The sequence below is a fragment of the Marmota flaviventris genome, chromosome 1 (assembly GCF_047511675.1).
Source record: "Marmota flaviventris isolate mMarFla1 chromosome 1, mMarFla1.hap1, whole genome shotgun sequence".
NCBI classification, from domain to species: Eukaryota; Metazoa; Chordata; class Mammalia; order Rodentia; family Sciuridae; genus Marmota; species Marmota flaviventris.
In genome coordinates, this window is record NC_092498.1 from 203,716,850 (window position 1) to 203,729,892 (window position 13,043).

A 13,043-nucleotide genomic window follows, 5' to 3' on the forward strand; every position below is an offset into this window, starting at 1 on the left:
CCAAAGTTGTCACTCTGGGAAGCTCAGAAGCTCAATCTGCCTGGCTGCTCTGAATCCCAGAACCTGGCCAGAGCTCCTTTTTGTACCTAGCCTGCATGTCTTCTCGATGTCTTGAAAGGCATATTTATAGGCTCCTACCCTGCTTCTCTTCCTGTTCTGGCTCATACTGACCTGCAACTGCTTAAATCTGACCCTTTGCTGGCTTCACGTTTGGGGGCTACCCTGTGTTCTGTGGCTAAGCTTCTGCCTCTTTGCTTAGCAACACTAGCTCCTACTCCTCAGTCTGCTCTGGACCCAGCTTCTATACCTGGGTCTTGCAGTTCTATATCAACCCTATACCTGACTGCTACCTTACCATCAGAGAGCCTTAAGGGAAGCCTTTTTACACTTCTGCATTTCCTTTACTATAAATTGTGTTGGGTAGTTTTGAAGGGTGTGGGACTTGTCCTTAATTCCTCCACCTCTGATAAAGTGACCTCAAGATGGTCTTCTAGAAATAAGATATTTTTAAGATGACAAAATTTTCTTTTTATCATTTCTTTTTTATAAGTGGAATCATAAAGAATATCTGTTCTTCTGTGACTACCTTATTTCGCTTAGTATATCAGAAATTCCTTCTTTGTATGGCTGAATAGTATCCATTGTATGTATAAACTGAGTTGGTTTATCTATTCATCTGTTGCTGGACATTTGAGTTGTTTCCATCTTTTGGTTATAGTAAATAACGCTGCCATGAATACTGGTGTGCTTTTTTTCTTTCCTCTTTGCTCTATGTCCAGCTGGCATGAAGGTAGGCTCTTGACTGAGTGTTGAAAGGCTCTGGTTTCACTGCAAAGGAGACCTGGACCCTGCTTTGGAGTTGAAGCCTGCTTTATGAGTCCACATCTTACATTCATGGTCTGCTCCACATTTCCTCTGAAGGTATCTGTCTCCAGCTTCACAGACCTGAACCCGACCATGTCAAACAGGACGGCAGCCACCAGCTACATAGGCTAGGGACTTGGAAATTATCTTTTGACATCCTCCTTCCCCTTAAATCCATCCACGCCTAGTTCTAATCATTTTATCGCCAAAATAGTCTTCACATGTTTTTCAAAGTGGGCACAAAGTTTCTCTGCCCACTGTTTACCTCCCCCAACTACAGCCACCATCACTTCTCTCCTGGAAGACAACAAAAGGCTTCCACTTTGCACTATCTGCAAACCATTCTCTATTTATTTCTAAAACTAGGTAGTATATACATAGGATTTAAAAATTTCTGCCCTACAGGTCGCCTTTCTGGAGACAAGGGCCCTTCCGGAGTCTGGGAGCTCCTAGGTCCTCTTAAGTCCACTCTTTTCCTTTTACCACAAGAGGAAGTGTTGTTCTTTCAGGCAGTGCCAGGCCTTCCAAGTGGGGCTAAATACGCCAGTCTCCACTCGGTGCGTCCTCCGAGGACTTGGAATGGCCCGGAAGCCTCCCTCGCACCGCCTTGAGGGATGTTTTCTGTTACTCCTCTCGCGCGGCCCGCCGCGCACCAACTTCAAACAGCCCCAGCCCCAGTCCTCCGCGGCCTTCGGCCTTCGAGGATACTGGAAATGTAAATTCCCAGTGAAATCTCTAACTGGCCCATACTAAGCACTGAGTGGGCAGGACCTCGCCGCTTAGCGGACAGAAACCACCACTCCCAGAAACCCTTTTCCTTCGGCGGAATTTCCCCTCCCGACTTCCTCCACGCGAAGGCAACCGAGCATGCGCAATCGGAGACCACCTGGGTAAAAGGCGGCGCGGGGCGGACTGCGCCTCCCAGCAGGCCGTGGGGTAGTGTGCGTCTCCGCGTGACGAGCGACTTCCGGCGCGGAGGGGCGGGGCCGTGCGCGCGGTTGAACCCGCAACTAAGCGGCGAAGGGAGCGGCCAGTGGCCGCAGGGCGCTGTCGCCATGGAGGCTGTGCCCCGCATGCCCATGATCTGGCTGGACCTGAAGGAGGCCGGGGACTTCCTCTTCCAGCCAGCCGTGAAGAAGGTGAGCGTTCCTCCCACCTTTCCCTGTCCGCCGCTGATCTCAGTCGTCTGGCAGCGCATGACGCCCCCTGTGCGCCGTCCCTGTGAAGCCCTGTCGCAGGCCGGCTTTCCTCCGCCTCGCCCACTCCTGCGCTCGCGGACAGTCCTTCCCTTTCTTGCTTGTCCTCGCAAGCAAGCTCCCGCATCCTTGCCGGAACCGCTTCCCTACTTCTGCCCCGGGCCACCCTGCAGTCCCACGGAGGCTCCACTTCCTAAGGGCGACGTGCTAACCCAGTACTGCCCCGCCCGTTTCCACGGCAGGACCGCCCCACTGGGAGCGGTAGGCAGCCCAGACCGTGCAAGTTCTGCTGCTCGGCTGGCCCTTGGTGGGCTCTTCACCCACCACCCCACTGGACAGATGCTGAGGATGGCACAGGATGTGTGTTGAGTATCGCAACCCCCGGTGGCCTATAGAGATGCTCAGCCCCTGACGCTGACTACAATTCTGCATGGTCTCTTCACAAGAAGAATCTTATTCGAAAACCTTTTTGAACCTAAACACACAATTTTTGCCGTTTTTAGGAGGGCTACCGCTTTTCAAAACTGCCGGGACAACATGTTGTGTTGTAGCTCTCAGAGAGACCTTACTAGTCATTGTGTTGAACAGAGGAGACGGGTTTGATGTTGACCGAGGCAAGGGGCTTCTTTGTGAGAGATTGAGTGGTGATTGAACTAGCTGCTGCTTTAGGACCGGCTGCCCCGTGGCATTGAGGGCCAGAGTAGAAGTTAAAAGGAACAACCTGGAGGTTGCTGCAGGTGGGAGGCCTTGGGGTTTTTAGCTGCTGGAGTAAGCAGCAGACAACACTTGGAGAAAGAACTAGGAGAGAGAAAGTGAGTTTGGAAGTAGTTTCCCAAGAAACTGTCTCCCATCTTCTTTTCATGATACCACTGCCTTAGTTCAGGCACTGTTAGTTTGCATTCCTTTTTTTTTTTCCTCCTTGGCTGGAGATGGAACCCAGGGTCCTCATGCATGCTTGGCAAGTGCTCTACCATTGAACTACACTCCCAAGCTGTAAAACCAGGAAATTAGATAAACCGATCTAAAATTCCGGAATTTTGTTAACACTTTCCACATCTGCTTTTTTTTTTTGTAAAAACACAACCAGGTGAGTTTTTCTAAAACAGCAAAACTTTTTGTTTTCTAGCTTTACAGAATGAGTCAATTATTATTACTATTATTTTTTTTAGGGTACTGGGGATTGAACCCAGCTCAATCCCAAGTGCTAGGCAAGCACTTTACCACTGAGCTACCCCATATGCCCTTTAAAAATTTTTTATTTTGAGGAGCTGAGGTTGTAGCTCAGTGGTAGAGCACTTGCCTAGCACGTGTGAGGCACTGGGTTCCATCCTCAGTATCACATAAAAATAAATAAAATAAAGGCTTTTTTAAAAAATCCTCTTTAAATTTTTTTAAATTTTGAGTCAGAGTCTCCCTAAATTGCCCAGGCTGGCCTCTAACTTGAGATGCTCCAGCCTCAGCTTCCTGAGTAGTTGGGATTATAGGCATATACTACTGCACTTAGCTAAAGACAATATCTTTGTTTCCCACTGAGAATTCTCCCTAATCTAGTTCACTTCTTTCAGCATTTATCAAAACCCTACTATTGGGCTTGGGTTGTGGTTCAGTGGTAATCTGCTTGCCTTGCATGAGTGGAGCACTGGGTTTGATCCTCAGCAGCACATAAATAAATAAAATAAAATAAAGGTATTGTGTCCATCTACAACTAAAAAACCAAAAATCCAAACCCTACTGTGCCTGATGTATGTGTTTCTGGTACAGGTGTCTCAGATTCTGCTCATAGCCATTTCCTTAACATGCTGTGTGTCCTGTTATATACTTTTGGTCATGAAATTCCTCCTCCTAGAGCTCTCAATTTTGCCTTGTAATGTGGTGGTAGCGTCCTTCTTTAATGGTGTATACTCGTTCTATCTTTAAGGTCCAGTATGAGCTCTCTCCCTTAATCCTTTCATCTGGATTAGTCTTCCCTGAGTGGAATACTCTGAATTCCACTCTGTTTCTTTCCTTGATGACAGTAATATGTGTTGTTTTAACAACTCCTCTTCAGTTGGAATCTCTAAACAGTATCTCCATGTTCCTCATAACCTAGCAGAATACCTTCTACGTAGTTGGCAGTCAGGAAAGTATTTCTCAAATAACTGAATGACAGTCAAGAGGGAACTTAAATTAGATTTTAATTATGGCAACCCTAGCTATATAGAAATTCAGTGGATTTCTCAGCCCAGAAACTCGTGGGAGATGTTTTTGTTTTAACTTTTTTTTTAATTGGTCAATCTTGTGAAGTCAGTAAGATACTGTGAGCAGTGACTTTCCTGAGAGCACCTGGGCCCCTGTGAAGGAACTGCTCAAGAAATAATTGTTTCCCTAGACATGGGACTCCTCCCTTCTGCAGAAGCCAGTGTAACCTGGGAACTCTTCTTTCCCTAACTCTAGAGCCCCTTCTCTACATTCTGCCACTGGTCCCCTTGTCTTTCTCTATTTTTTTTGCTCAGAGCTGGGGGAAATAATTTAATTTAGAATAGTAAAGTTAAAAATTGATTCTGTTTATGTCAGCCTCTCAAGAACTATGCCGAGTCCTGGTGATTGCAGACAAATGAATCTGTCTTTTCCCCCATGGAATTCATAGTCTGGTAGGGAAAATTTAAAAATTAGCGCAATGACATTAGTATAAGAGAAGTATTTGCAGTGTACCAAAGTACTGATCTAAGGAGGGGCTGTCGGGACGTTTGCTAGAAGTGGATTCTAAAGGATGAATAGGAGTTTCTAGACAGTTTCATTGTGAGGGCTAGGTTTTTGACAAAACCTTTCATGGTGGTTAGTATTGTTAAGTATAGTTTGTGGGAAGACATACATTTGGACTGGGTCCAAAAGACCAAACTAGTATAAAGTTTAATCACAGTCACTGGGTTTAATCACTGTCACTTGGTTGGTTTCAGGAAGCCCTGTAACCACTTAATTAGACTAAACAACCAACTAGTTAAGCTGTAACCAGTTGACTGATTGATAGACTAAGCTGTAGTCAATTAAGTTGTTTTCTGTGTCTCATTGTTTTTATATAAATTTTGTCAGATGATGTTGGTTGGAATTCTGTGAACCTACACTGGTTGGAGGACTGCCTGATTTGCAAATTGTTGTTGTATTCTTGCTTTTACTCAGATAACTCCATTAAATTAAACTTGGGAAGGATTTATCTTTTTTTATATATTTATTTTTTAGTTTTTTGGTGGACACAACATCTTTATTTTATTTTTATGTGGTGCTGAGGATTGAACCCAGCGCCCCACGCATGCCAGGCGAGTGCGTTACTGCTTGAGCCACATCCCCAGCCCCAGGATTTATCTTTTAACAATATTGATTTTTTTCATTTCCAATGGGCGTGCCTCCATTTATAGAATAATGGGAAATAGGAGTTAAAAGAGCAAATTGGTTTTGAACTGCAGTGCTAAACTTTAGTTTGATATACCTGGACCCAAGTGATTTTTTTAGTGAAGAAGTGCTGCTGGCTTTGCACTTCTATTTTTTCATTTTTGGTGCTGGGGGTTGAACCCAGGCCCTTGTGGATGCCAGGCAAACATTCTGCTAGTGAGCCATGTCCCCCCAGTCCACCCTGCGCCTTCTTTTTTTATATTTATTTATTCATTTATTTTAGTTGTAGTTGGACACAATACCTTTATTTACTTATTTTTATGTGTTGCTGAGGATCGAACCCAGGGCCTCACATGTGCTAGGCGAGCACTCTACCGCTGAGCTACAAATGCAGCCCTGTGCCTTCTTACTTGCACTTTAGAGATCTTGCTGACTCACTGGAAACAGAAGAAGGATGACTTCTGCTCTTTATCAGTGAATGATTTGGTCACAAGTGTTCGCGTTTAAAGATTTTTCTTTCTTTCCCAAACACTTGCCCTGAACCAATAGCACTTGAGCTCAAGTCAGGCTCTCTTGAACTGAAATGATGCATCCATCCCTGCCTCTTGTATTGAACAAATAGTTATTAAGTGCCTGTTATGTGCCACCCTTGGGAATATGGTTGATGACAAAAATCTCTGCATTCCTGGAGCTTACCTTCTAGCCATCCAAGTAGTAATCCATCAAGTGTGGGTTGGTAGCCTCTTTGCCTTTCCTTTGGCTTCTCTTGCACCTCTTCCCACTTGGATTGAATTGATCTGTAAATCTCCATTTTCCTCCTAGAGTCCTCCAGAGAAATTGCCTGCCTTTCAGGCCTGTCAGCTGCTTGCTGAGCTTGCTTCTATGACTTGACTTCACCAGGCCACTCCAATGGGAACTTTCAGCCACACTTTCTTCCACATCTGATCGTTGTCCTTGCTTGGGTCTTTACTGGAATTTGTTTGCTTCTGCTTATCATGTAGGTTGAAGCATATCTCATTAGGATCCCTTTGGCTGCCTGGCAGTTGTACTACCCTTCCCTGAATTCATACAGGTCTTCACTGTCTGATCACTCAGTTGACTTCCAACACAGACTGCACACACTTGTTGGCTCTTCTTACTACTGTTCGTCTTATTTACATCTAGATAGAGCCTGGTTTTTCTGGTTTGTGGAAGTCCCTTACTCCCTGCCTTCCAGATTTCCCATGGGATAGCTAACACTTTAAAAAAAAGAAAAAAGCTTATATGTACACACACAGAGAAAGTTAAATGAGAGGATCAAAGGCCTAAAAGGCCTCTGGGTACTTGGCAATGAGGGTATTGGACATTGTTAGTTACCTGTGGTTTGACCTGTATTAATTTCTTATCACAGATTTGGAGTCACCCAGCTGGTCTGCCTGAACTTGTCTTTCCCTCTTGTGTTTTACAGCAGAGTGGCTCTAGGCGCAGATGACCTGGATTGTCTACTTTATTCTCTGACTTTTATCTCATACTCCAAGGGCCTGTATCTATTTCACTTAGGATTCTTCCTTTACTTGGGAAGTAATAAATACTTGTATTTATTGTACTCATTGTTTTTATATAAATTTTTGTCAGATGATGTTGTTGGGCTTACAAGTGTGGGCTGAATGACTTTGTCTAGCTCTAGCACCCTCTATGAGATGTAACTTGAGTTTTCACTTGTTCAGACAAACTAAGGACCATTCAGATGAGATGTGGGAAAGAGGCCTCAAAGATTATGTGGGGATTAGACTAGGACAGGATGAAAGTCTTTTCTCGTGCTGGGTACTTATTGCCCTGTGATTCTCTCTCAGGCTTGCTAACTGGACCAAGGGGATGATTTTCCTTGGCATTGCTCTCTTCTCTTAATAAAATTTGTCTCATTTGACATTCAGCAATAGTATTATAATGGCAGGACCCAGGATATATATTTCCAGTGATCATTAGCTATAAAATTCTGTGCCATTTGTGACTGAATAAAGTAACAAGGAAAACACATAGCCGCTGGAGCCAGACCCTGATTTACGGCTTTCTTTGCTCCTTAGAGGTCTTTCTTTGCTCCTTCAACTGCTACAAATAATCGCATAACTAATCTGATCCTCACTTTTCTCCCGTTAAGTGGAACTGTACAAGCCTGTGAGAATCAAGAGTTAATGTTTGAAGCCAGGTGTGATGGTGCACACCTGTAATCCCAGTGGCTAGGGAGGCTGAGGCAGGAGGATCACTAGTTCAAAGCCAGTCTCTTAGGGCCTCTTAGTGAGGCCCTTTTAATAAATATATATTTCTCTAATATATATTTATATAATATAAATATATATTAGAGAAATATATATTTATATATTATATATATATTTCTGTCTCTAATAAAATATATATTTCTTAAAAAAGGAGGCTGGGGATGTGGCTTAGTGGTTAAGCACCCCTGGGTTCAATCCCCAGTACTAAATTAAGAAAAAAAAAAGTTTGAGTCCTTAGTACAGGTCTTGACATACTCTAAATAGTATTTTCAGCTGAGCATTCTCTCCCTGTTTAGAAAATAACTCAAGTGTTAAGGGCTGGGGTTGTGGCTCAGCGGTAGAGTGCTCGCCTCGCACGTGTAAGGCCCTGGGTTCGATCCTCAGCACCACATAAAAATAAATAAATAAAATAAAGTTATATTAAAAAAAACTCAAGTCTTTATGATAGCCCTGTGAGTGGTAATATTAACCCCGTTCTACACACATAAAAAAAAAAAAAAAAAATCCAAGCCCAGATTTTATAGCAGCTCAGGGCAACAGCTAAAACTTGAAACTGTATCTTGGATTTTTCTCTGGAAATGGCTTCTCTCTTGGTATCTCTCTGGAAATGAAGCCAGTCTCTTGCTGTTTTTCACCTCTATCCCCCCACCTTGCCACCAGTATTGCTCTCTCAGAAGCAACCCCAGCTGATCCAGGTCCTCCATCTGTTGTGCAGGTGCGTGGTGTCCTTTCAATGTCTCTTCTGCAGGGCTGCCTTCTCAAGCTTTGCTGGGAGTTTCAGAGTCCTCGCTTGATTGTTAGGAGTTCTGCAAAGTCTCCGAATACAGGGAGGTTGGGAGGGTCTCTGTTCCTTATTCTTGACTTCACTCAGCCTCTTTCCTCCTTTTGGTAGTGGGGAGTAATTAGCAGTCATAGAGGATTTTGTCAGGGTTTCAAAAACATCCTGGCTGCTCTATGGTCTCAGTGGTAAGGGATTTATTTTAACTGCTCATTTTCCAGAGTTATTTATTGGAATCATATTTTTAAAAAGAAGCACATTGATCTAAGATGTAACTTGGGCTCTAGAGCATGAAGGCCTGAGTTTTGGTTATTGTCCCATTAATTACTAGGACTGGAACCTTGACAAATGCCCCCTAACTTCTTTACCTCAGTTTCCTCATTTCCTCATCTGTCATATGGTAATGATCATAATGGTGTCCACCTTGTGGGGCATGTAAAGATGAGTGTTAGGCCCTCAGCATAGTGCCTTGCCTGTGGTAAGAGCTCAGTAGTGTCTGCTGCTGCTCATTTTCGAGGAGCAGTGAGGCAGGTTGCATGTGTCTCTAAGGACAATTTGCAGGGGGTGGGGACAGCAGTTCTTTCCCCTTCACCATTGGGTGAACAGCAGGGACAGATGTTCTTAACCTTTTAGGACACTCCAGTGTCCCTCTGATTCCTTTGGCTTCTATTTCATGGGGCCTCTAGGCTGCACTTTTACTTATTTTCTCTAACCTGAAGATGGGTAAACCTAAAACCTCTTACTAAAAGGGAATCAAAGAACATACTCTCATTTAGATAGTTCAGTTTTACCTTATAGTTTTATATTTTATATTTATGAAGGTTTGTTTTGTTTTGATGGGGGAGGGGGTAAGGGAGGAGGATTTAGATAAATCAGAGGGAGAATTATTAACCAAGAGTGCATAAATGGGCTTCACAGTGTCTTTGAATCCTCGAAAATTATTAAGGTTTGAGAGAGTGTCTGTGTGCGCGCGCACACGCATGTAGTTGAATATTTTTAAGGAGATTTTTTTTGTTGTTGTTTTTTGTACCAGGGATTGAATCCAAGGGCACTTAACCACTGAGCCACATCCCAGCTCATTTTATTTTGAGACAGGTCTCACTAAGTCGCTTAGGGCCTTTCTAAGTTGCTGAGGCTGGCTTTGAACTTGCAATCCTCCTGCCTCAGCCTCGTGAGCCGCTGGGATTATAACTATGTGCCACCATGCCTGGCTCGGGGGCATTTCTTTCATGGCTTTTACCTTCTCAAAGGACCCAAAAAGGGGAAAGTGTTTTTCAGGTATCATTTAGTTCTTCAGTAACTCTTAAAGCAATTTTCTAAATTTCAAACATTGAGAGGGAGGTTGGAAGAATTAATGCAGTGCTCACTCAAATCCTTGGTATCTAGAGTGGTTTTTTATTTTTTGTTTTAAGTGGGGCTGGGGATTGAACCCAGAGCACTTACTCTACTACTGAGCTACCCTACCAGCTTCACTACCTCATCTTAATGGTTATATTTCACCATATTTGTTCTAGATAGATAGATTGATTGATTGATCCTGTGAACCCTTTGAAAATAAGTTTTAGACATCTTCACTTTTCTCCTGGACACATCTCAGCATGCATTTCCTAAGGTTAAGGATATTTTCCTATATAACTACAGTATTATTATACCTACAAATATTTGTGATAATTCTTTACTACTTAAGTTTCACCTGTTACCCCAAAATATCTTAGAGCTTTTTTAAAAATTCTGATCCAGTCTTAAGTTTTCATATTGCACTTGTTTATTGTTGCTTTAATCACTCTTAATTTAGAATAGTCTTCTGCCTCCTACTTTTTATTTTTATTCATTTATTTTGCAAGATTGAGAGTTGAACGCAGGGCCTCGAGCATGCTAGTCAAGTGCTCTAACACTGAGGTTTTCCCTCTCCCTTTTTAAAAATTTATTTTGTTAAGTTGCCCAGGCTTAAATTTGTCATTTTCCTGAGTAGCTAGTGTTAGCCTCCTTAGTAGCAGGCATGCACCACCAGGCCTGCCTTTATATTTACTTTTATTTTTTTGTGGTGCTGGGGACCAAGTCCAGTGCCTTGCACATGTTAGACAAGCACTCTAACCACTGAGATACATCCCTAGTGTCCCTACCTGTTAAATGACATTAATTTTTGAAGAGACTGGGTTAATTGTTGGATAAAATGCCTCATCTTCTGAATTTTTCTTGCCATCTGTTTCCTCCCTTTCCTATAAAGGCAGCCATTTACTGAGCACACATTTTTCTAATAAGGCCTACCTTTACTCACTCTTATTGTTTGGCATGGCAAGGGTGGGTCATTGGCCCTTCTGTGAACACATGGTCTGGGGAAAACATGTAACAAGCCTTAACACCTGAGATCAGTCATTCCAAAGTATAATGGGGTGGGTGTCCCTGAGATGTGCCAGAGGACAATTCTTAAAAGATGTTGGGAGCAGGTTCCAAAAAGTCATGAACTCTGTGCCAAGATTAGATTTCGTCTTGGAGGCTTTAGGAAGTTATTGTAGCATGTTCTTTTTAGATTATAGTATTTCTTTATTTTTTTTTGGGGGGGGTACAGGGATTGAACTCAGGGGCATTCAATCACTGAGCCAGATTTCCATCCCTATTTTGTATTTTATTTAGAGACAGGATCTCTCTAAGTTGCTTAGTACCTCGCTTTTGTTGAGGCTGGCTTTGAACTCAAATCCTCTTGCCTCAGCTTCTGGGATTATAGGTGTTCGCCACCATGCCCAGCTATTTTTTTTAATATACCTTTATTTAATTTATTTATTTTTATGTGGTGCTGAGAATCGAACCCAGTATCTCACACGTACTAGTCAAGTCTCTACCACTGAGCCACAGCCCCAGCCCCAATATTTCTCTTTAGAAATCATATTTCTTAAGATATCACTAACCTGAGATAAGAGTGTTTTGGGTTTATTTTTTCAGAGAGAGAGAGAGAGAGAGAGAGAGAGTGTGTGTGTGTGTGTGTGTGTGTGTCAGAAGGATTGAAAGCCAGGAGTGACATTAGAGTTGTATTAGAAAGATAGTTCAAGCCTGGGTTGGGATGGGTTTGAATAGGTGGATTGTCCAGGCCAGAGGTGGCAGGGGAACAGAGGAAAAAGCTCACAGATACAGGGAATTTCAGAAACCAAATGAACAGAAGAGTGAATTAGACTCAGTAACTGGATGGTGCTGTAATTAATTCTGCAATACCTCCCTTCTATCTGTCCTTCTGCTCCCTTTGCCTGCTAGAACAGATAGAAGCTGTCATACAACCTTGTAGGTTTCTGCCCGGCTAGTTCCTTAGTAGCCAGCCGTGAAAAAGGACCACAGGAAAGTTGGGCAGGCTACAGACATGCTGTGAGAGAAATGTGCTACTAGACAGCCTTTCTCAGCTTCCTCCCTTTTTCACCTCACATGCCTTGGCTAGGGCCTCAGCTTGAGTTGATCATTAATGTCCTTTGTGGAACTGGTAGGTCTGGCCCCCAGAATTTGAACACACCAGGCAACAGGTATTGTAGCAGGGGTGGTTCCAACTGCCTTATCTTTTTATCTTAGTTGAACAAGGGGCTGTTTGGTTCACGCCTCTAGGCTGGTGTGCATGCTCACCCTCTAGAAAGGTTTTGAGGGCTGGGGTTGTGGCTCAGTGGTAGAGCACTCACCTATCACTTGCAAGGCCCTGGGTTCAATCCTCAGCACCACATAAAAATAAATAAATAAATGAATGCATAAAGGTATTGTGTCCAACTACAACTAAAATAAATAAATATTTTAAGAGTTTTTTTTTTTTTTTTTTAAAGAAAGAAAGCTTTTGAGGTGGTGAGTACTGTTGTGGGCAGGTATGCCAGTCCCCTCTCTGATGTGGGCAGTCTCTGCAGACAGGACACTGCAGATCACCTATTTCTATGGTGCACTTTCCCAGAAAGGAAAATAGGAAGGTGAGGAAAGCTTTGTACTCTCACTGTTGTTTGGTGCCTCTTGCCTACATGTGCTTAGAGTTATGGTTGTCACTCCAGAACAAAGCAAGGCCCAATTCTGGAGGGAGGTTTGAGTTTGTGAGTTTGTGACCCTTTAGGGGATTCTCCTAGGGTCCCATTTCAGCCGGCTAAGTTGCCTGGCTTTTTGAGCTGGCAGAATCCTGGACTTTGTAGAGCAGGCCACAGCAGTATGAGGACCTGCTAGGGTACTTACGTAGGGTGTGTAGTCTTATTTTCCACTGTGATCTAAGGAGGAGGAGATTGCTTGCTCAGCATCTTATGCTGCCCATTGTTGAAGGTAGAGTTCCCTGGTGGGCTGGGAGACAAGCTTGCAGTTATGGGTCTGGACTTGATTGTATATCCTAACTGATGATTGCCCAGATCACAGGGTGGGGGGAGTGTGTGTGTGTGTGTGTGTGTGTGTGTGTGTTATCTCACTAGCTTGCATTTTTCTTTGTCTTTTTAGTTTGTCCTAAAGAATTATGGAGAGAACCCAGAAGCCTACAATGAGGAACTGAAGAAGCTGGAGTTGCTCAGACAGGTAAGATGATGGTATTTTTAGGTAGTCATGATCATTGATAGAGAGGTAAAGAAAACACCTAGAACTGTGGTC

General features: G+C 43.4%; 1 protein-coding gene across 2 annotated transcripts in view; it reads left to right on the plus strand.

The window, feature by feature from the left end:
- Positions 1-1,842: 1,842 nt before the first annotated feature.
- The window catches only part of Ptpn23 (protein tyrosine phosphatase non-receptor type 23), a 28,645-nt gene continuing 17,444 nt past the window's right edge, over positions 1,843-13,043 (plus strand). For both annotated transcript variants that reach the window (XM_027932294.2, XM_027932295.2), the window contains exons 1-2: positions 1,843-2,003; positions 12,897-12,971. In XM_027932294.2, the coding sequence (XP_027788095.2) occupies positions 1,920-2,003; positions 12,897-12,971 (159 nt within the window). In that variant the 5' untranslated portion in view covers positions 1,843-1,919. The remainder of the gene's footprint in view (positions 2,004-12,896; positions 12,972-13,043) is intronic.